At 35.2% G+C, this 19,677-nt stretch overlaps 4 protein-coding genes across 5 annotated transcripts; 2 read left to right on the top strand and 2 right to left on the bottom strand.

Annotated features, from left to right (window-relative positions):
* Positions 1-1,532: 1,532 nt before the first annotated feature.
* On the top strand, positions 1,533-4,237 carry LOC130982039 (beta-carotene 3-hydroxylase 1, chloroplastic-like). The gene is made up of 7 exons (XM_057905872.1): positions 1,533-2,002; positions 2,258-2,317; positions 2,422-2,493; positions 2,922-3,056; positions 3,372-3,497; positions 3,861-3,917; positions 4,023-4,237. Exons 1-7 carry the CDS (start codon positions 1,607-1,609, stop codon positions 4,122-4,124), a joined length of 948 nt encoding a protein of 315 aa, XP_057761855.1. The 5' UTR covers positions 1,533-1,606; the 3' UTR covers positions 4,125-4,237.
* Positions 4,238-9,600: 5,363 nt separating this feature from the next.
* LOC130979709 (septum site-determining protein minD homolog, chloroplastic) lies at positions 9,601-12,090 on the bottom strand. 2 transcript variants are annotated; one of them, XR_009086714.1, is made up of 2 exons: positions 10,811-12,090; positions 9,601-10,638 (listed from the first exon to the last, which is right to left on the bottom strand). XR_009086714.1 is itself a non-coding variant. In XM_057903235.1 (1 exon), the coding sequence occupies exon 1, from the start codon at positions 12,015-12,017 to the stop codon at positions 11,010-11,012; it is 1,008 nt and encodes a 335-aa protein (XP_057759218.1). In that variant the 5' UTR covers positions 12,018-12,090; the 3' UTR covers positions 10,653-11,009. The 2 variants fall into 2 exon arrangements, 1 of the variants encoding a protein (XP_057759218.1); XM_057903235.1 differs by lacking the exon at positions 9,601-10,638 and having other exon boundaries at positions 10,653-12,090.
* A 1,818-nt stretch (positions 12,091-13,908) lies between these two features.
* Positions 13,909-15,219, top strand: LOC130981538 (serine/threonine-protein phosphatase 7 long form homolog). Its single transcript, XM_057905123.1, has 3 exons — positions 13,909-14,525; positions 14,610-14,691; positions 14,770-15,219. Exons 1-3 carry the CDS (start codon positions 13,909-13,911, stop codon positions 15,217-15,219), a joined length of 1,149 nt encoding a protein of 382 aa, XP_057761106.1.
* Positions 15,220-15,938: 719 nt separating this feature from the next.
* LOC130981537 (uncharacterized) lies at positions 15,939-17,345 on the bottom strand. The gene is made up of 2 exons (XM_057905122.1): positions 16,733-17,345; positions 15,939-16,651 (listed from the first exon to the last, which is right to left on the bottom strand). The coding sequence occupies exons 1-2, from the start codon at positions 17,343-17,345 to the stop codon at positions 15,939-15,941; spliced, it is 1,326 nt and encodes a 441-aa protein (XP_057761105.1).
* Positions 17,346-19,677: the final 2,332 nt, after the last annotated feature.

Below are 19,677 nucleotides of genomic sequence, written 5' to 3'. Positions count from 1 at the left end.
TTTTTAGTTGAACTTATACAATCAATCTAAAAACAGCTTACGACCAAATTTCCAAAATGATTCTGAAGATTGGATCACGATCAAGGTATCAAGTTTTCTAACTAGATAATTATATAATTAAATTATATACAATAAAATAATACAAACAAAAAAAATAATAAGACATGTTACATACATGTATATACAAAATTAACTATTAAATTGGCTATTTGTTTATATAAAATATATATTAAAAATGAATTAAATAATTAATTTAATGACTTTTTTTTTGTATAGATCGTATTTTCGAATAATAATAATAATAATAAGTACCAGAGCTAAGTACATGTACTTGAGTAAAAGTGCCTTTCATTTCCAATTTTAGCACATGGATGGTTGGATACCCTTAAAGATTCTATTCAATACCTGTATATATATAAAAAATAATGTTAATTTTTTAACTAATAATTAAATTATAACTTTTCTAGAGAGTTATTAAATTTTATTATTTTAGACCGTACTTAATCATGTCATAATATCTTTATATATATAAAGAAGCTTTTCTTTTTCTATGAGGACTAAATATTGGCTAAAATAAATATATAAAAATATTGATTTTTAAATTTTTCTGTTTTTATATTTATCAAGTTATTAAAAATAGTTAATAAAAATATAACTTGAGGACATTTAAAAAAATTACTTAGAAACAAAATAAAAATTTAACCATCATATATTTTAAAAATATGTGTTAAAATTATGATTAATAAATGTTAAAATTGATTTAATAAATATATTAAAGTTTTAATTTTATATGTTTTCTATAAAAGCTTACTCCAAAAAGGCACGGTAGGTAGACTATAAAATAAAATAAAGGCAGTTTGGAAAAGAAGTAAGTTTGAATAATGTATAGCCAAGAATGAAGGGTTTTACACTTTTACTTATTCTTTTACTATAGAATGAAGGGTTTAATTAGTATAAACAGAAAAAATACTAGAAACTATATATCAGAATTTATTATTTTTTAGAGAAAAAATTTTAAATAGTCCTCACAATTATTTTAAAAGACAACAAAATTTTAATAAAAAAAATATCCAATGACTCTTAAATTTTATTTTTATGGGACTGGGACTGATTAGTCTTTGTGCCGAAAAAAAATAAATTACTTTTTTTTGCACAAGATTAATCAGTTCCAAAAAAAGAAGATCAAAAATTGAGTTGAATATTTTTTTTAATCAACAACCTTATAATCCTTTTTAGGTAATTTCAGAAACCAAATTGAATATTCACTCTATTTTTTTATTATTTAATTATTAATTTAATTTTTTAATAATTTAACAATGTATTTTTTTATATTTTTAAATATTAATAATTAAAATAATAAAAAAATAAATTTTACTAGTAGTCGAACAATTTTTTATAAATAAATACATAAAATACATAAACATATAGCATAGGGTCCACATTAGAAAGAGGTGGAAATTAAAGTTCAAAACAGAAATCAAAGTAGTGGTCTCTGTTGTTTCTCTCCCTTTAAAACCCCCCTCTCCTTCCTTCATTCTCTTCCCCTCTCACCATCACCACTCACTTCTTTCTCTCTCTCTTCAGAGCCTCACAACTTAAACCCACCATGGCGGCAGGACTCTCCGCCGCAATTGCCTGGAAGCCCCTCCTCCGTCCCCACCACCACCACCACCACAACAAACACCAATCCTTCAATCCTCACACTCCAACGCCTGCTTCCTTCTTCAGAACACACCAGAAGCCCGCAACTATAAAGTTCACTGCCTGTGTTCTCATGGAGGACCCCAAGAAAACCGCCAGTAGCCACGTGGCGGAAAGCGAAAAGGACGAAGAAGAAACCGTTGTGGTTTATCCTCAGCTGGTTCCGCCACGTGTCGCGGAGAGATTGGCCAGGAAGAAGTCTGAGAGATTAACGTACCTTATTACCGCCATGATGTCTAGCTTTGGCATCACTTCCATGGCGGTCTTCGCTGTTTATTATAGATTCGCATGGCAATTTCAGGTAATTATGTAATATGTGATTAACTGCTTTCACAATTTTCACACTATTTTATAATATTCCAGACTTACGTGCAGTTATCTTAAAAATGGTTATATAATTTGACTAAATTGTTATCTAACAGTAACCATACGTGCATTCCGCGAATGAATTCTTACAGTGTCAGCATCAAAATTATTGAATTCCGTTTGATTTTAATTAAGAATAATTCAAGCATGTGTTAGTTAATCTGAAATTGAGAATTGGTGGTTGGTGTAGGGTGGAGAAATTCCATTGTCTGAAATGTTTGGCACATTTGCTCTCTCCGTTGGTGCTGCTGTAAGCCCCTTACATTACAAAATTTTACATATTCAGAATTTGATTGCTTCCAATTCTATGTGAAATTTGGGTATAGCATATGATATGTGATGATATTGTTTCAGGTGGGTATGGAATTTTGGGCTAGGTGGGCACACAGAGCTCTCTGGCATGCTTCCTTGTGGCACATGCATGAGGTAATTTAATTTGATTTAATTTAATTTTTATTTATTTAATTATAACTTCCAAATGAAGCTTTCCAAAACACAGTAGAGAATCAAGATTCATAATCTCAATTTAGACTTTGTCGGTGCTTAGTCTTACTTTTAGACCTTTTGGTTAAACATGTATTATATTAATCCTGATTTCAAAGTCTTAAACTGTTATTTTCACTTGCGAAGACAATATCGTGTGAGTTTTCGTCATAATTTTTTTAATAGTTTTACAAATGCAAGGCCCAAACTCAAAGTATAAGTATTGAAATTAGAATGATTGTGATTTTGGTTTATCCTTCCGAATCCGTGATCAACAAATCAGTGTAAAGTATGTGATATGATATCTATCTTAAAAAAGAATAAAGCAAAGGACAAAAAGAAGTGAAATTTTGGTTTGAATAAAATTGCAGTCCCACCATAGACCAAGAGATGGACCCTTCGAATTGAACGATGTGTTTGCAATAATAAACGCTGTTCCTGCCATTGCTCTTCTCTCCTTCGGTTTCTTCCACAAGGGACTAGTCCCTGGCCTCTGCTTTGGTGCTGTAAGTATATATATAATAATCTTTTACTTTTTTTTTGTTTTATTAAGCGCTGTTGCCTAAATATAAATTGGTGACAATTGAATTGTTGTATTCACGTGAAGTTGACAGTTGAAAATCATTAGATAATAATTCAGTCGAATATTCAAATCATTCAACAGTTTTTAGCTATCAACTTCACGTAAAGACAACTAACAATTTTCACGATATAAATAACTATTTTTTATATCTATCGTGTGAATGATAATCTAAAAAAATGAATGCACAGTCAGAATTGAATTTCTTTATTAATTAATTGATTTGAGTATAATGGTGCAGGGTCTTGGAATCACAGTGTTTGGAATGGCTTACATGTTTGTGCACGATGGCTTGGTTCATAGGAGATTCCCTGTAGGTCCCATTGCCAATGTTCCCTACTTCAGAAGAGTTGCTGCTGCTCACAAAGTAAACTAATTAATTCATCTATTACATCTTCAATTTCTTAATTCAATTCATGTTAATTTATGGAGAAATGATAATTATTCCTCTCCTATTTTTGATAATGTCACTCATTACATTTTTTTTTATCCATTGTATGTTTCTATGAATTTATAGAAAAAATAGCAGCATTGAAGTAACATTATAATTTCCCTAATTTATGGATGCTATACTATATATTAGGCTATGATTGGTTTCACTTAATTAATAGGAACATAGGGAGGAAACACATGTTGATGTTTGTTTATTTGTGAAAATTATCTGATACAGTACCGAGATCAAGATTTTGTTCTTTAATTTGTCTGTTATTTATTTATTTATTTATTTCAGCTTCACCATTCGGACAAATTCAATGGGGTGCCATATGGCCTCTTTTTGGGACCAAAGGTTAGAGAGTTACATATATTCTTGTTTATTTCTCCCTTTATTATTATTTTTTTCATTTTAAATTATTATATTTTTGGATGCTTACATATGTTTCTTGTGGTGCAGGAAATTGAAGAAGTGGGAGGGTTAGAAGAGCTTGAGAAAGAGATTAGTAGGAGAACAAAATCTTATAATAATAATAACAATAATAATAAAAATAGTTCATGACAAATTCAAACGTTGACCAGAAAAGCTGTTTTAAAGAATTATATATATCATTGTAGAGAAAAATCAAATGAAATGAAATGGAAATTTGCTATCATTTGTACAGTTCTTTTTATTTATTTATTTATTTTTTATTATTATTATTGTTATTATTATTATTATGTAGCAGCATATATAGTGTAAGGAAAAAAAAGTATGAAAGAGGTCAAGAAAAGTAATAAAAAAAGGGTTGTGCAAAAATAATTGGTGCCTTCAATTTTGGCTCTTTAGTCTTTGCTAAGACAATGGAGGCATGAGAAATATACATGCAATAAACATGTTTTTCACTTTTTTGTGTGAAGCAATAATAACATTTGAACTCAATTTAAATGTAGATGACATTAATAATATAATAGAAAAGAGTGAATAAAACTACTAATAGCCTTCATTTTGTGTATATGATGAGAATTAGTAATAAATAATGATTAAAATAATTTCAAATAACATTATTTTGTATCCAAATAAATTAATAATAGAGGGTTTATTATTTATTTATTTATTTTGACGTTGGATTCATGTAGCCCCAAGTGGGATGGGATGAGTGAGGAAACAGTTCATGGCATGTGTCCTTTTGTGGGGCACTCACTACTCACAAGGCACTAAAGCACAGCCAATTCTGCTATTGAGTCTTACTCTTAATTGAGGAAATATATTTTTTTTTTAAATTAAAAAAAATGTAGAATGATTGAGAGGGAGATTCTGAGTAGGTTTTATTGTACCTTCATTGTTCACAGTAAGAAATTTTGAAATTTTTCTTTACAAAAATCGTTTCTTTTATGGTTGTTGACTGTTCTTTTACTTTATTTGAAGAGAATTGTTTCATTTCAAATTTATTTTTGATGGTTTCTTTTCTTTGTATAATGTAGGTATTCCTTCTTATATTTTCAATTTTTATTTTTAAGTCTTTTTAGATTTTTAAAAATTCGTTGCGATGGGTAGATTTTTTTGTTTTCGTATCCAACCTTTTTGTTGATAGTGTTTTCATAGAAGAACTTTGTAAGTATCATAAAATCTGTAATTCTATTGAGGATGAAGCTAAATACAAAATAATTGCATATGGTCCTAAGAATCAGGTTTCTTGTGAGAGAGTGATCGAGTCGGAATTCCACTTTATTTTCATGTATGACTGTTTGTTTTATTTGTGCTTATTCTCGGACCTTTGGGAGTAATTCGAGCTCTTCTTTTTGGACTTGAATGTTATCGACTTTATCATAAAATCTTACTCTTGGACTTTGTGCACTGATTTCTACTGGGATCATGACTTCTATTCCATATAGACAAGTCTGAATGGCGTTTCCCCAATTGTGGAGTGAGGTGTTGTTTTATAAGCCCATAGTACTTGAAGGAACTCTTCAGCCCAAACTCCCTTTGCATCCTGCAGCCTCTTTTTTAATCCTGCCAATATAACTTTATTGGCGGCTTCAGCCTGTCCGTTGGCTTGAGGATGCTCCACTGAGGCGAACTGATGCTTAATTTTCATACTAGATACCAGACTTCTGAATGTGAAATTTGTGAATTGGGTGCCATTATCTATGGTGATAGAATGAAAAATTCCGAACTGGGTGATTATGTTTCTGTAGAGAAATTTTCGACGTCTTTGTGCCGTGATAGTGGCCAGTGGTTCTGCTTCTATCCATTTGGTAAAGTAATCTACTCCCACGATCAAGTATTTAACATGTCTCCTAGAATTTGGAAAAAAGGTCTGAGCAGGTCCAATCCCCATTTTTCAAAAGGTCAAGGAGAAGTCACGCTGATAAGCTCTTCGAGGGGAGCGACATGAAAGTTTGCGTGCATCTGACAAGGTTGGCACTTTTTAACGAAGTTGGTTGCATCCTTTTGTGAAGTCGGCCAGAAGAACCCGACTCGTATCACCTTTCTGGCTAGTGACCTTGCTCCGAGATGATTCCCACAAATTCCGTTGTGTACTTCTTCCAAGACTTCTTCTGTCTTAGAGGTCGGAACGCACTTCAACAATGGTGTAGATATCCCCCTTCTATAGAGGACACTTCGCACCAAAGTATAGTTCTGAGCTTCCTTTTTGAGTTTTTTGGCTTCCTTTTGTTCCTCGAAAATAATGTCGAATTTCAAATATTTGACTAGAGGAGTCATCCATCCCAGGTTTAAGCCTGAGATAGGTAGGACGTCCAATTTGTTGTCTGTCTTCGTAACTGTGTGCTTCCGGAGAGTTTCCTGTATCAAGCTTCTATTATTTCCTCCCGGTTTGGTACTTGTTAGCTTGGAGAAAGCATCAGTTCGGCTGTTGAGCTCTCGAGTTATGTGTTGAAGAGATGGAGGTGGTACTTGCAAGACACTACGATGCCTAAGTTAGCATAGGTTTAAAGCAGATTTGTAGTATATTGGAACTTAAATTTATCTGAGTGTGTCAGTGTATTTATAGGGGTTGAACCAATAACCACCGTTGAAGTAGTTCCACTTCTGATGGTGGATAATCATCCCTTTATCTTAGGTTTGTTGAGATCTCTCTTCTAGAAGTGAGTGAGAGGTTTGGGGGAGGCAGTTACTCACTTGGATAAGTGTGAGCTGCCTGACTTCGTCGATCTAATCTCTTTGGGAAGGTCGGACAAGTGGTGGAAGCCAATCTTTTAGATTGGGCCTTTGAACTTAGTTGGGCCTGAATTAGGCTTTAGGTCAAGATATGAACAATAACAAAATTATTATTTTAATTTAAAAATAACTAATTTTTTATTTTATTATTTTCTCAACTTAAAAAAATTAATCTATTTCGTAACCAAATCAAATTACATGTCCTTCATATAAGGAGAACGTTTATCTTTTCGTAACTTCAATATATTGAGCAAAAAATAACGTTGATGACTTAGCTTGCGTACAATGAGTCGATGCTAATTTGTAAGTTGTAACCGGTTAATAGTATATACATGCTTAAATTAAATGAAAAACAAATTATCAATAAACATTAAATAATAATAAGAAATAGAATTTTAAATTGAATTTGAGTATTCAAATGCATATCTCACTAATCTAGATCAAATACTAAGCCAAAGGTTGGTAAATCTCAACTAGCTTCCCTTTGCATAAACTATTTTTTTTATATATAGAAAAAGGTTTCGTTTCTCTAAGGACATGTACTTTGACTTCGAAAATAGTGAATATTTGACTTGCAATGAATTTGTTCAATGTAAGTGGGATATTAGATACACAACTAGATTTGAGGAAGGAGGTAAGTAAAATAAAAAATCTATATATGAATGGAAGAACATCAGATTATAATAACGATGCTCCATGAACTAAGCACTTTGTTAAAATTGATCTCCATATAGTTGACGAATCCTAAGTTATTGAGTGTTTCATGACATGAAAAATAATCACATTTTGTATGATTTCTAATTCAAATATTTTTCTTCTTGTTTCAGGTTACATATTCCCCTCCTAAATCCTAATACCAATAGTAAACTTTATTAGTATTAAATAAAAGTGTATTATAATCAATTTGGATTAGTTAAATTGTCAACTCATTCGTTCGTTTAATAAAGTATCGGATATTTAAATTTTATCTTGTGTATATAATTATTTATTGACCAATAACAAATTTTTAAATAAAATATTATAGATTAAAATAAAGCGTATTACATTGATTCATTGAATAATGTACTTGTTTTAATAATTAATAAATGTATTAATCATCATCTTATATGGTTTATGACGATTGGTTCTTCTCATCATAGCTTTACCCTATAAAATATGTTAATTATTAACCCTATGAAATCAATCCACATGCAACCCATATTGCATATTTGCATGTCTAATCATGGGTGGGTAATTGTTGCTTGGACTAATATAATCTTCACTTTCGTTAATATAATTTTATTTTTTTAATTTACTTTATCCTTTCACATGAACCTAACTCGTTTCCTTTTTGTGTGAGATACGTGTAAGCTAAATATAGCGCAAACATTTTCTCCAATTATTTCCCTTTTCTCTTTTGATTGGAGAAAAGCAACCCTAGTGATTCATGCATTTCACTTTTCTGAATAGTTCCAAATAATCCATTGGTGGGTGATTCCATTTTTAATGTATACCTGTCATATTTAGAGGAACATCCACCCATGGCCCTATCCATTATTGATTGCATTGATTTATTTAGGGGAAAAAAAACTAAACATTATTAAGGTCAAAAGGGTTACATGTAACTTAAAAAGTCTTCTTACTCATGAGTTCATACAGAAATTTATTCTCAATCCATTAATCACCGTTTTTTTTTTTTTTTTTTGTAAGTATGCATTTGTATATAGGTTTAATTATTCTGTTAATTCTTATAGATTTATTAAATTTTTATATTTTTTAATTAAATTTTTATATTATTTTTAATTTTATAATTATATTTTTTTAAAATATAAAAAAATTAAAATTAATTGAATTTTTTTTTGCAAATTAAATATATCTACCATTAAAAATCTAATTAGATTTTTAATTATATATTTTTTAAAAATATTCTATTAATTTTAATATTTTTTATATAAAAAACATAATTATAAAATAAAAAATAATCTAAAAAACCTAATTAAAACATAAAAATTTAATTAAAATTTTGATAAAATTATAAAAACTAACATAATAATTAAACCTTGTATATATGGTAAATGTTTTTTTCCATGATCGTATTCTATAATACATGTAGAGTTATAGTAGTCACGTTGTTGAATCCAAATAAGAGAATTAAATGAAAGGTTAGTTTATAAATATTGTTTATGTAAGAAATTATCGTAGGATTTTTATTAGACATAAATCATAATCAATTAATCATACATAAAGTATCACGTGTCAATTGACCAAGTGTAGGTTAGCTATTGAGCCTCGTCATATAATATGCTACAACTTTCACTAGAAACAGAAACCAACCGGCCAACAAACATAGGGTTGAATTTGGTAGTTAATTCTAGGTATCCAAAAAGATATATTATTGGAAATGACCTCACCTATATGAAATTGCTTTTGCTTTGTCAAAAATAGGAATTGATATTCTTTTTTCCCACTGGATTAGATATTTAGAATTAGACTTACAGACAAAAGTGTATCTAAAAAAATATTATTGGAAATGACCTTAGCTATATGAAGTTCTTTTGCTTTGTCAAAAATAGAAATTGATTTTCTTCTTCCCAATGGATTAGATATTTAGAATTAGACTTATAGACAAAATGGCATGTATACCGTATACGTATGTAAATGAAGTATAAAAGCTAGAAAATAGTTATTTCTATACATGTTGCTATGATGCAAAGATAATGATGTGACACAACACAAATCACAAAGGCTTTTGATGCTGCTTTTTCTATCTAAAGGAGCACATCCATCATTCACTACTTGGTAATTAACATGGGTTCATTAATTGATCCAAATTGCGGTGGTAAATGGGAAAGAGAAAATGTTAGAAGTCACAAGTCATTAAAAACAATTATACACCATGATTTTCTTCTTCTTATCAACCTTAATGTACACGCAAAAATATCCAATAGTTACCACAACGGTGCATGTATGTATGAAGTAATGATATAGTTTTTTTTTATGATGAAAATAACGATATAGTTAAAAGAATAATCCTGAGTGGCCAATAGTTTTGTTACAAACATGTAAAAAGTAATATCGCAACACATTTACTTTCGGAATGGACTTGCCTAACTCAAACCAAGTTAGTTTAGACCAAATAGTTTGTCATTAGTATTACCAAATACTTTTTAACATAAAGAGGTGTCGCTTTCAATAATACCAAGCTGAGCCCAACAGAAACCATGGAGTCTCGACCAGTTAACTGGGCCAATGGACTTTTTGGCACAAATGCAAGACTCCGGAGTCAAAACAATAATACTACTACATATCATATAGGCATATACTCATGTACCATTAATTAACTAAACTTCGGCCCAAAATTATCCATTTACGTATGACGAATCAACTTGACCCTAAAAAACAATAAAACCTGCTAAAAAACTGCTATGTTTACAATACAAGTTCCTTGGCAATGTGGCTGAGGCTTATCCTAATGGCAAATACATTTGCCTCCTAAAAGTGCCACATAAGTTCGAATCTTTGTTGGTGAAAAAGAGAGTGTTTAATACTTTAATGTGTGTGTGTGTGAGTAGAGAGTGTGTGTTGTATGCACCAAAAAACAAAAAAAAAGAGTTCCTTGGCAATAAACAGAATTTGATTCTAATTTAATATGTTATAGAAGAAAAAGGTGCCTCATGATTCATAATTCATATATGCAGTATTCTAGGATCGCAGAGATTGATAAATTGCTGAGACGGACAAACCTTCCATAACATTATAAAATCATAGCAGGGATCAAGTTTCGCATCATATTAAGCAGATTTTTATCAGTGACACACTACTACATGCTGCATTAGAATTTAGAAACAAAAATGAACTTATCATGCATGGTGAAGTGTAAACTTACTCATCAAGGAGAGAATTTTGTTCCATGTTCCAAGGCATAAACAACACCCTAGTATGTAGATAAAAAAGAGTAGAACAAAACAATATTATTGAATCACCATTAGGCAACCGATTAACAATGCAGAAATGAACTCAAAAAGTGACCCTAAACTAAATCATCCTGAATACTAACACAATTGAAATAAACCAAATGAAGAAAGAAAGATATAAGCTTTGCTAACCCCCAAAACTGTACTGTACACAGCTTCCTCCTTGCTCCTCTCCCACTACCACCTACACATGATAACAAATTTGCAATACTCCATCCTAAAATAAGAAGCAAACAAAATCACACTAACTTGAAAACAGAACCAAAAAACCAATCACAAGCAAAGTTGAAATTTGAAAAAACATTCCAAACTTGGATTCATTGTGTTCTAGTTAGCCACCAAAGAAGGAGAAAAAGCCACGCTTTGGCTCCTCCTCAACCATGACAGCTTGCATTGTATCTTGCTCCACAAGCCTCCAAGCTGCTTGCTCAAATGCCAACCCTGCCAATGTTGGAGGCTTATTCAGAACCAAAGGGTACCCTCTATTGGTACTCCTTATAACCTCCGAATCCTCCGGAATCGCTCCGAGCAGTGGCAACCCTAGCATTTCTTGTACATCAAGAACAGACATCATGTCCTCACCCTTAATCATATCTGTCCTAACTCTATTCACAATCATCTTTATGTCCCTAATTCCATCACATTCAAGCAAACCAGTAACCCTATCAGCATCTCTAAGGGCAGTTATATCTGGTGTGGTTATCAGAATTGCCTCGTTCGCCGGCGTTATGGCGGTGATGAATCCAGCGTCGATGCCGGCGGGGCAATCAATGAGGATGAAGTCAGGGCAACCTTCTGTGCGCGATTTGAGAGCATCGACGAGCCAAATTAGGGCTTTTCCTCCAAACCCTAGGGGCAATTTTGACCTAGGTTTTGAAATGCAGAGCAATTCAAAGTTGGACCAACGCTTGTCCCTGACGAGAGCCTGGTCGAGCCTGCAATCGCCGTTGAGAACCTCGAGAGCGGTGTAGTTCACGCGATTCTCGAGGCCTAAGAGGAGGTCGAGGTTGCGGAGGCCGACGTCGGCGTCGATGGCGACGACGGAGAAGTCGAGTCTGGCGAGGGAGAGGCCGATGTTGGCGGTGGTTGTGGTCTTGCCGACGCCGCCTTTTCCGGAGGTGACGACGACTACGCGGGGGGTTTCGCCGGAGAGCTGGGGTTTGCGGTTCCACTGGAGGAGGGCGGTGGGGGATTTGTGGAATTTTGGGGGTTTTGGTAGGGTTTTGGATTGGGGGAAGAGGAATGTAGGTCGTCGTGGTGGGTGGGTGAAGGTTGAGGTGGACGGAAAAAGTGGTGGTTTGGCGGTGGGGACGCCAGGGAGACGGTGGAGAGAGAGCATCGCCGAGCTGAGAGGGTAGCTCAGTGACAGTGAGTAACCACTGACACAGTGATATCGAAAGCAACAAATAAAAAATGTTCTTTTTAGCTCACAATTTACATTGCTTGCTTCGAAATTGACACAGAATTTGTTTTATTTTTTATTTTTTTGAGCTTTGACGTTTTCTTAATTAATATAAATAAATAATTTTTCAATTGAAATAATTGTGTGTTTATATTAAATTATTTAATTAAATATATTAAATTATCTAATAAAATTTTAATGATTATTTTTATGTGAATAATTATTTAATTAATTTAATATTTTTTTATACTAGCTGATAGGAGAGAGTTAATATAGTAAAATGGAAAAGAAAAATCTCATTTCTTGATAATAAAAAGAAAATTTTGTGTTGCAAAAATGTTTTTTTAGAGAAAAAAAATTAAATATGGACAATTTTTTGGAGTTGTTTCTTAATATGGGTATGTAAAGTGTTAAATTTTATGGTGCTGGTACTTATTTTATCGTCATTAAAGAGATGACATAAAGCAAAAGCGAAAATTGCTTGTTAATTATGCAGAATTTATTTTTATTATGGAAAAGCAAGTGGTGTTTTGGAAAAATATTGGAGGCTGGGGTGATTTACCGGGTGGTGGAATACCCAATCAACACGCAGGGGCGTGGTGACCCTGGGGTGGACCAACGTGTCACCACCACGCAGGGGCGAGGTGACGCGGTAACCAAGCAGGCTTCTGACACCACGCAGGGGCGAGGTGGAGCTGGCGGACCAACGTGTCACCACCACGCAGGGGCGAGGTGACGCAGCGACCATGCACACGTCTGACACCGCGCAGGGGCGAGGTGCAGCTGGCGTCGCGGAGTTCCAATGTTCCTTCACCTCGGGGGCGTGTTGCAGGTGCTGGCATGCAGGGGACAGGTTCCCCGGTAAACAGCAAAGCGTGGCCTCTTCAAGCTCTATATAAAGAGCATTTCCCTCCATACCTCCATATACAAGCATATACAAGATAGAAAGGGTTAGTTTGTGAGAGAGTTTCGAAAGAGTGTTAGTGAGAGGGAAGAAGGGGTTGTATGGGAAGGGTGTTGTTGTTAGTGGATAGAGTGAAAAAAATAAGAGGCAATAAAAAAAAATATTATTTTGTATCTATTTTGAAGAATGGTTCGTAATTATAATGCTTCGAAGGAACATATAATAAATTATTTGGATCATCCTATATATATAAGTTGGTAAATTATATATTTATCGTGTATTTTATATGTTATTTTTTGTTATTTAATATGTTAAATAATAATTTTTTGTTAATTTTAAATTAATTTTCTAATATAAAAATACTAAAATAAAATATTATATTATACAATACTATAGTATAATATACTATACGATATAGTAAAATTTTTTAAAAAAATATATTTCTCTACGATATAAATATAAAAATAATACTCTAATAAAATAAAAGATATATATACTGTAAGTAAATAAATATGTATATTTTGAACGTATTCAAAAGTTTAACATATAAATGTTAAATTAATAAATAAATATTAAAAATATATATAAGTTGTTATTTATAATATTAAAATATCAGAAAAAATATTTTAACTATGTTAATAGTACTGCAGTCTACGTTAATAATTTTAATAAATAAAATATTAAAATAAATAAATATATAAATAATATTATTAATTGAAGTGATCACATACATTTTATAAATAGATATGGTAATATTTGTTTATTAATAAATGAATAGTTATAACTAATATAACAAATATATTTTTGTTGATGCAGCCTAACAGAAATTTGTTGGTGCGTAAATTGGATCTGCCATAGAGTTGGAATCCGAGGGTCGAAAACTACTTACGCGCCACTGGATTCTACCACGTATCTAGGATTGGGATGATAAGAGGATTTCACCCGTTGTTAGCTGCTCTGGTTGAAAGGTGGAGGCCGGAGACTCACACTTTTGTGTTGCCGGTGGGTGAGGTTACAGTGACATTGGAAGATGTCGCACATATATTTGGGTTACCAATTGATGGAGAGCCTGTGAGTGGATGGACTGATAGTAGTAGTGATTTCGTTCAGAGTCAGAGCATGGCAATATTCGGACGTCAACCGGTGCTTAGTCGTAATTCGAAATCCTATATAAAGCTTGGTTGGGTTCGAAGTATCAGAGATGAAGAGCCGTTGGATACTGAAGAGTTCATAATGAGATACGTGAGATGTCAGATTTTCTGTCTGTTAGGGTCGACCCTATTCACAGATAAGTCGACCGCATACGCCCATGCGAAGTATCTACCGTTGATTCGCGATTTCGAGCGGATCCATACTTATAGTTGGGGTTCAGCATGTCTTGCACATCTTTACAGAGCACTATGCCGTGCATCACGATATGATACGAAGGAGATGGATGGCCCTCTTAATCTGTTGTTTGTTTGGGCGTGGGAGCGAATGCCGTGTATTGCGCCTGTACCGAGACATATCCTTCCACCTGCTGAGATACCAGTTGCCATGAGGTAAATATTTATGGTTCTTGTCAGAGATTATATTCATTATGCATGTTTCAATTAGGGGTATTTACGTAAATACACATGTTTCAGGTGGAGTCATTCGGAACGGAGCGCAGCATGGTTAGAGAGGACCGTTGAGACATTTAGGCATGACATAGACTACATGCAGGAGGTAAATATTTATGGTTCTAATGAATCCTAGTTCCATACATTACTGTTAGGGTTATGACATTGGAATTATTTGTGGCAGTTTGAGTGGCGGCCGTACGAAGGAATGATCGTACCCGGCGAGTTACATGTACATCTTGATGTGTGTGATATCGTTGCTCCGTTGTTGTCATTCGAGTGTATCGAGTGGCACCCTGCGGACCGAGTTATGCGTCAGTTTGGGTTCGCACAGCCCCCCCCCTCCGCGCAAATACCAAGGGTCATTCCACTGGACCAGCATTGCATGGCTCTTCGCGGAGTGCAGCTTTATGACTGGACAGTTTTGCATGGGGGTTGGATAGAGGAGTGGGGCAATAGGCGAAACGCTCGACTGCGGGATCTGCACCCCCTTCCGACCTGGGATTTCATACCCACACCGGAGTATCGGGATTGGTACATGCGCTCATACGGACATATGCTGAGATTGACGGCGTATGTTCCTCAGCCAGCTGCACCGCAGCCACCTTCACCTCAGGTCCTACCTGCACCTTAGGTCCCACCTCAGTTTGCAGTGTTTGAGCCAGCTCCTTATTATGTACTACAGCCACCACAGCCACAGGACCAATGTGCGTCCAGCCACCACTCTCATCACTCTCATCACAGCCACCATTCCCAGCACTCTCAGCACAGCCACCATTCACAGCAGTCTTAGCCGATGTTGACGATTCCAGTCGGTCATGATTGGTTTGACTTCTCCATCGCCGGTCACGGAGATCAGCAACTACAAAATTGGGCCAATGCTAGTTTGGGTGGTTGGTCAGATTTTAGTGCTATGCATTCACCGTCAGGCTCAGCTGATCCACGTGGGGCATCAGTAGGTATGAGCCATAGTTTGCAGCGTCCTGCTTCCGACCACACGTCAGAGGGTGCATCGTGTGATAGTGGGTTCCTTCGGCGGACATACAGACTTGTTGACGAGTTCAACCCCGGTGCATCTGCTCCAGCAGAGGCAGGTGGGTCGGCATTGCCGGCAAAGGCGGGTGGGTCGGCACCTGGGGATGAGGCAGGTGGGTCGGCCGCTGCAGGTATGGGTGACGCAGCTCCCGGTCACCCATATGACCTACGGACGGAGCGAAATCCACCCGATAGGTATACTCCGTCAAAGCCAGGTCTAAGCATGATGGGTAAGGCACTGAACTGGATGGGCCGTAAGAAGTGAGCATCGGGTTGGGGTTTCTAGATTTCATACTAGGGTATCAATGTAATACGTATTTAATGTTCTGTATGTTGGCCAATGTTATTAGTAGTTAAAAATTTGTATGTTTGCTTCAGTAAGGCAGTAAATGTTAACATTATCATGGTCTTAAACATCAATGAATTGAAACTCCAAAATACGCGATGAAGTATTTTTACCCCTTGTGCCTCTTCATTCCCATTGTAGAGTGGGCGTGTTTCTATCTGGACAACTGACCCAGGCATCTTCTGAACCATAACCGAGAGCCACCACGGCAAGGCTTGGTAACTCTCCTCCCAATCACCGAAAACTTTCGCTATGGACTTCTGCTTTGCCAACCAAGCCTTTCGGTAACTGATGGTATAGTTGAACCTTGACTGGACTTCGGCTATTATAGTTTTCACCTTTATGGACGGGTCAGTCTCGACCAATGGCCTTATAGCCTCAGCAACTGTGTCCGAGTCCAACTTGGAATGATCTTGTGAAATCACTCCCATCGTGCACGTGTGCCTACCATTGTATCTGCGTATCTCCCAACAACCTTTTTTCCATATCAAGCTGGCTCGGATAAGCCAGTCGCACCCGCGCCCATACATCTTGCATTTTGCATAGAACGTCTGTGGCTCAGACTCATACACGTCGTAGTCAACTCCTCTAGCGATAGTGTAACTTCTAATTGCTGCCATGACTAACTTTCTAGAACTGTATTCCATTCCAATCCGGAACTCTCCGTCCTCGGGATCAGCAACGCCTACAGAAAGTGCCCATCATCGTTTATTAATTAATCCAAAGTATATATTTAAAAAAAACATATTATTCGGTCATCACGTACCTATGTTTGAATATTCCAGAAACTCCGGTGCATACACGGCGTCGAGATCCAACTCACGCATAAAAGGTGGCACGTTCATCGGTTGACTGCTCGATGGGTGAACCACTACATTATCAGCTGCTGTCTCAACTCCCGCATCACCATCATGCTCTTCGTCACCGGCTTCATAAGTGGCTTCGAAGTCCTCTTCGCTATCACTACTCATTCCCTCGTACACTGCAGCTCTATCATCCTCCACCTCTAAGTCATTTTGAATCCCTTCCACCTCTACGGTTTCAAACTCAACATACAGCTCAATCTGTGGCTGTCGCATCTGAGTCTGCCGGTGAATTTGAAACATATTACGCATAGTCACTTCGTCAGTGACTGGCATGGTATCAAACTGTATTAGACCACCAAAAACTATAACCGGATTCCGGTACAGAATTCTGCTCACTCTCATTAATGTACCGTTCTCCATGCTTTGACAGAGACCGTTCTGAAGTTCCATAAACGTAATGGTGCATGGAACCACAAACAAAAACGGATTCTGACACACAAACCTCACTCCCTTATGAGTATTACGTATTATCTCACCGTCGCGATACACTACTAACTTTGCGGTATCCTCCATTACACCAGAAACACACTCAAACAACACTCTCACACTTCCTCAGAATGAAAATGAACCCAGCCACGGCCTTATATATAGAGTAGCATTCACTGCGAACTCCAATCACGTACTGCCACGTGTCAGGACGCCCCCACTTGATGCCCTCGTGTACCAATCAAGCTTGGCCACGTGTCCATGACGCCCCCACGTGATGCCACGTCACCATCACGCCCCCCGTGATGCCTTTCTGTACCATTCATGCTTCGCCACATCACCAACACGCCCCCCCGTGCTAGGTCATCACGCCCCCACGTGTTGCCTACGTGGACCATTCCAGCTTCCACACGTCACCATCACGCCCCCGCGTGCTAGGTCAGCACGCCCCTGCGTTGTGCCACCTGTCCAGCTCTTGCCGCGCCACTTCATCACACGTACCACTTGTCGCAGGCAACACGCCCCTGCGTTTTGGGCTTGCATCCATCATTGGGTGAAACACACCATTGCTCCATTTCTGGCCAAAACACCCCTTTGCTTCCCATATTCAAATTCTTGACTCTTAATTATGAGTAACATTTTTTTATTTTTTTGAATCTATCTTGTAGGGTTTGAGATTGGTTTATTTACTTAAAAAAATTGTATTTACAAAAAGTATTTGAAAAAAATAATATTTAAACTCAATAAATTTTGTATGATGGGACATTTTTACTAATTTGGAGACTGCTAAAAGCATAATAATTTAATATTATTTTAGATAAAATTAACTATTTTTTGAGAAAAAAAATTGTTAAAAAATAATAAAAATTTAGTTTTCTTTTTCTATATAAGAGAGTTAGTGTTCCAGAAGCAACATTCATTTTGATTGAAAAGTTAAAGCTGTGATTTTGTACAAGTCCTCGCCATGTGAGAGTTTTCTTGAGAAGTTTTTATTTTTTGAAATCATGGAAACTAATGTGTGTTTATTAGTATATTTTGAAAGTGAGATTATGTCATATATAAATAGAAGTGTAAAATATATTTGTGTAAGTCTAGTATCTTTTGTTATTTTTTACATGATGTTATTTGTAGAGTTATAAAATAGACTATGTCAATATATATACGGTAATTTGTCAAAGAGAATTAGCAGTATTTTATACAAACAGTCTGTGTTAGTTTTCAGTGATGTAATATAGTTTCAAGTAATGAATATGACTGATGCCATCATGTTAGAAATGTTAATGATTTATCGATAGAATCAAGCTCATGTGTTGATGATCGAACTGTATATTGAATTTAAGGAGTTGGCTATTAGTCACGAGGTTGATGAATCCTTTCTAAATGAAAGGCGCAACACAGATTGGGAAGAAAATGACAGTGACAGCAAAGAGGAGTTCTTATCCAACAATGGTATGTTGGGAGGAAACAAGACTACCGACATAAAAATTCAGGTTGCAACAAGCACGGTAAAAAGCCAACATTCATTTGGTATTCCATCTTCTATGTGTGTTTTGGATCTTGAAGCTATGAACGCACCTGAATTTTTTGAGTTGGCAAACTCAGGTATGTCAGCCTATCATTTTTTTGTCAAGACAATTTTATTTTTATTTATCAAATTTTGGTTATACATTCTAATTTTATTTGTTGAATTATTTAAAATATATTTATTTTTAAGTTACCAATTAAAATATTTCAAAAATTGCTCACTATCTAAAAATGATAAATGTTGCTCAACTGGAGAGTACTTTTTCATAAGATTATTTTGTATGAGATAAAAAAAAATCCAACTTACGTTATTTTGCTAGATATTGTGACTGCTTTGATGAAATATTGTACAAATCATTGAAAATTAAAAACCCTTAGATATACTTTTTTTAGAACTTAGAAATTGTTAATCCACATACACAGGTATTTTTTTGTAAAAGATGGTGAGTTTGCTGTTGGAATGGAGTTCAGTTCTGGAGAAGTTGTAGTCATGGCAATTAGGAATTATATTACTTCCATGGGTGTCGATTACAGGGTGTTTGAGTCTGAGTCTTTGACGTTTTATACGAAATGCATACAGTATGGCAGAGGTTGTGATTGACGGATTTGCGTTAGTTTGATTCAGAGAAAATGTTGTTGGGAAATTAAACGATACAATGGAAGTCATACTTGCACTATGGATATAATTTCTCAAGACCATTCGAAACTAAATTCTGACACAATTGTGGACGCTATAAGACCTCTAGTTGAAGCCGACCCATATCTGAAGATCCGCGTTGTGACCACAGATGTTCTGTCGAAATTCAACTATACGATAAGCTATCGTAAAACATAGTTGGCAAAGTAAAAGTCGATTACAAAAATCTTTGGTGGTTGAGAAGTTTTTTATGAGTGT

This window comes from Arachis stenosperma, chromosome 5 (assembly GCF_014773155.1).
Source record: "Arachis stenosperma cultivar V10309 chromosome 5, arast.V10309.gnm1.PFL2, whole genome shotgun sequence".
Lineage (NCBI taxonomy): Eukaryota > Viridiplantae > Streptophyta > Magnoliopsida > Fabales > Fabaceae > Arachis > Arachis stenosperma.
The sequence above is the reverse complement of the archived record's forward strand: the minus strand, read 5'-3'. Positions and strand labels throughout refer to the sequence as shown.

Coding starts and splice junctions, on each gene's coding strand:
- LOC130981538 (XM_057905123.1), top strand. CDS start 13,909: ATGATAAGAGGATTTCACCCGTTGTTAGCTGCTCTGGTTGAAAGGTGG. Junction 14,526..14,609: donor GAGATACCAGTTGCCATGAG/GTAAATATTTAT, acceptor CACATGTTTCAG/GTGGAGTCATTCGGAACGGA. Junction 14,692..14,769: donor ACATAGACTACATGCAGGAG/GTAAATATTTAT, acceptor TATTTGTGGCAG/TTTGAGTGGCGGCCGTACGA.
- LOC130981537 (XM_057905122.1), bottom strand. CDS start 17,345: ATGGAGGATACCGCAAAGTTAGTAGTGTATCGCGACGGTGAGATAATA. Junction 16,652..16,732: donor TCTGGAATATTCAAACATAG/GTACGTGATGAC, acceptor CACTTTCTGTAG/GCGTTGCTGATCCCGAGGAC.
- LOC130979709 (XM_057903235.1), bottom strand. CDS start 12,017: ATGCTCTCTCTCCACCGTCTCCCTGGCGTCCCCACCGCCAAACCACCA.
- LOC130982039 (XM_057905872.1), top strand. CDS start 1,607: ATGGCGGCAGGACTCTCCGCCGCAATTGCCTGGAAGCCCCTCCTCCGT. Junction 2,003..2,257: donor GATTCGCATGGCAATTTCAG/GTAATTATGTAA, acceptor TGGTTGGTGTAG/GGTGGAGAAATTCCATTGTC. Junction 3,498..3,860: donor GAGTTGCTGCTGCTCACAAA/GTAAACTAATTA, acceptor TATTTATTTCAG/CTTCACCATTCGGACAAATT.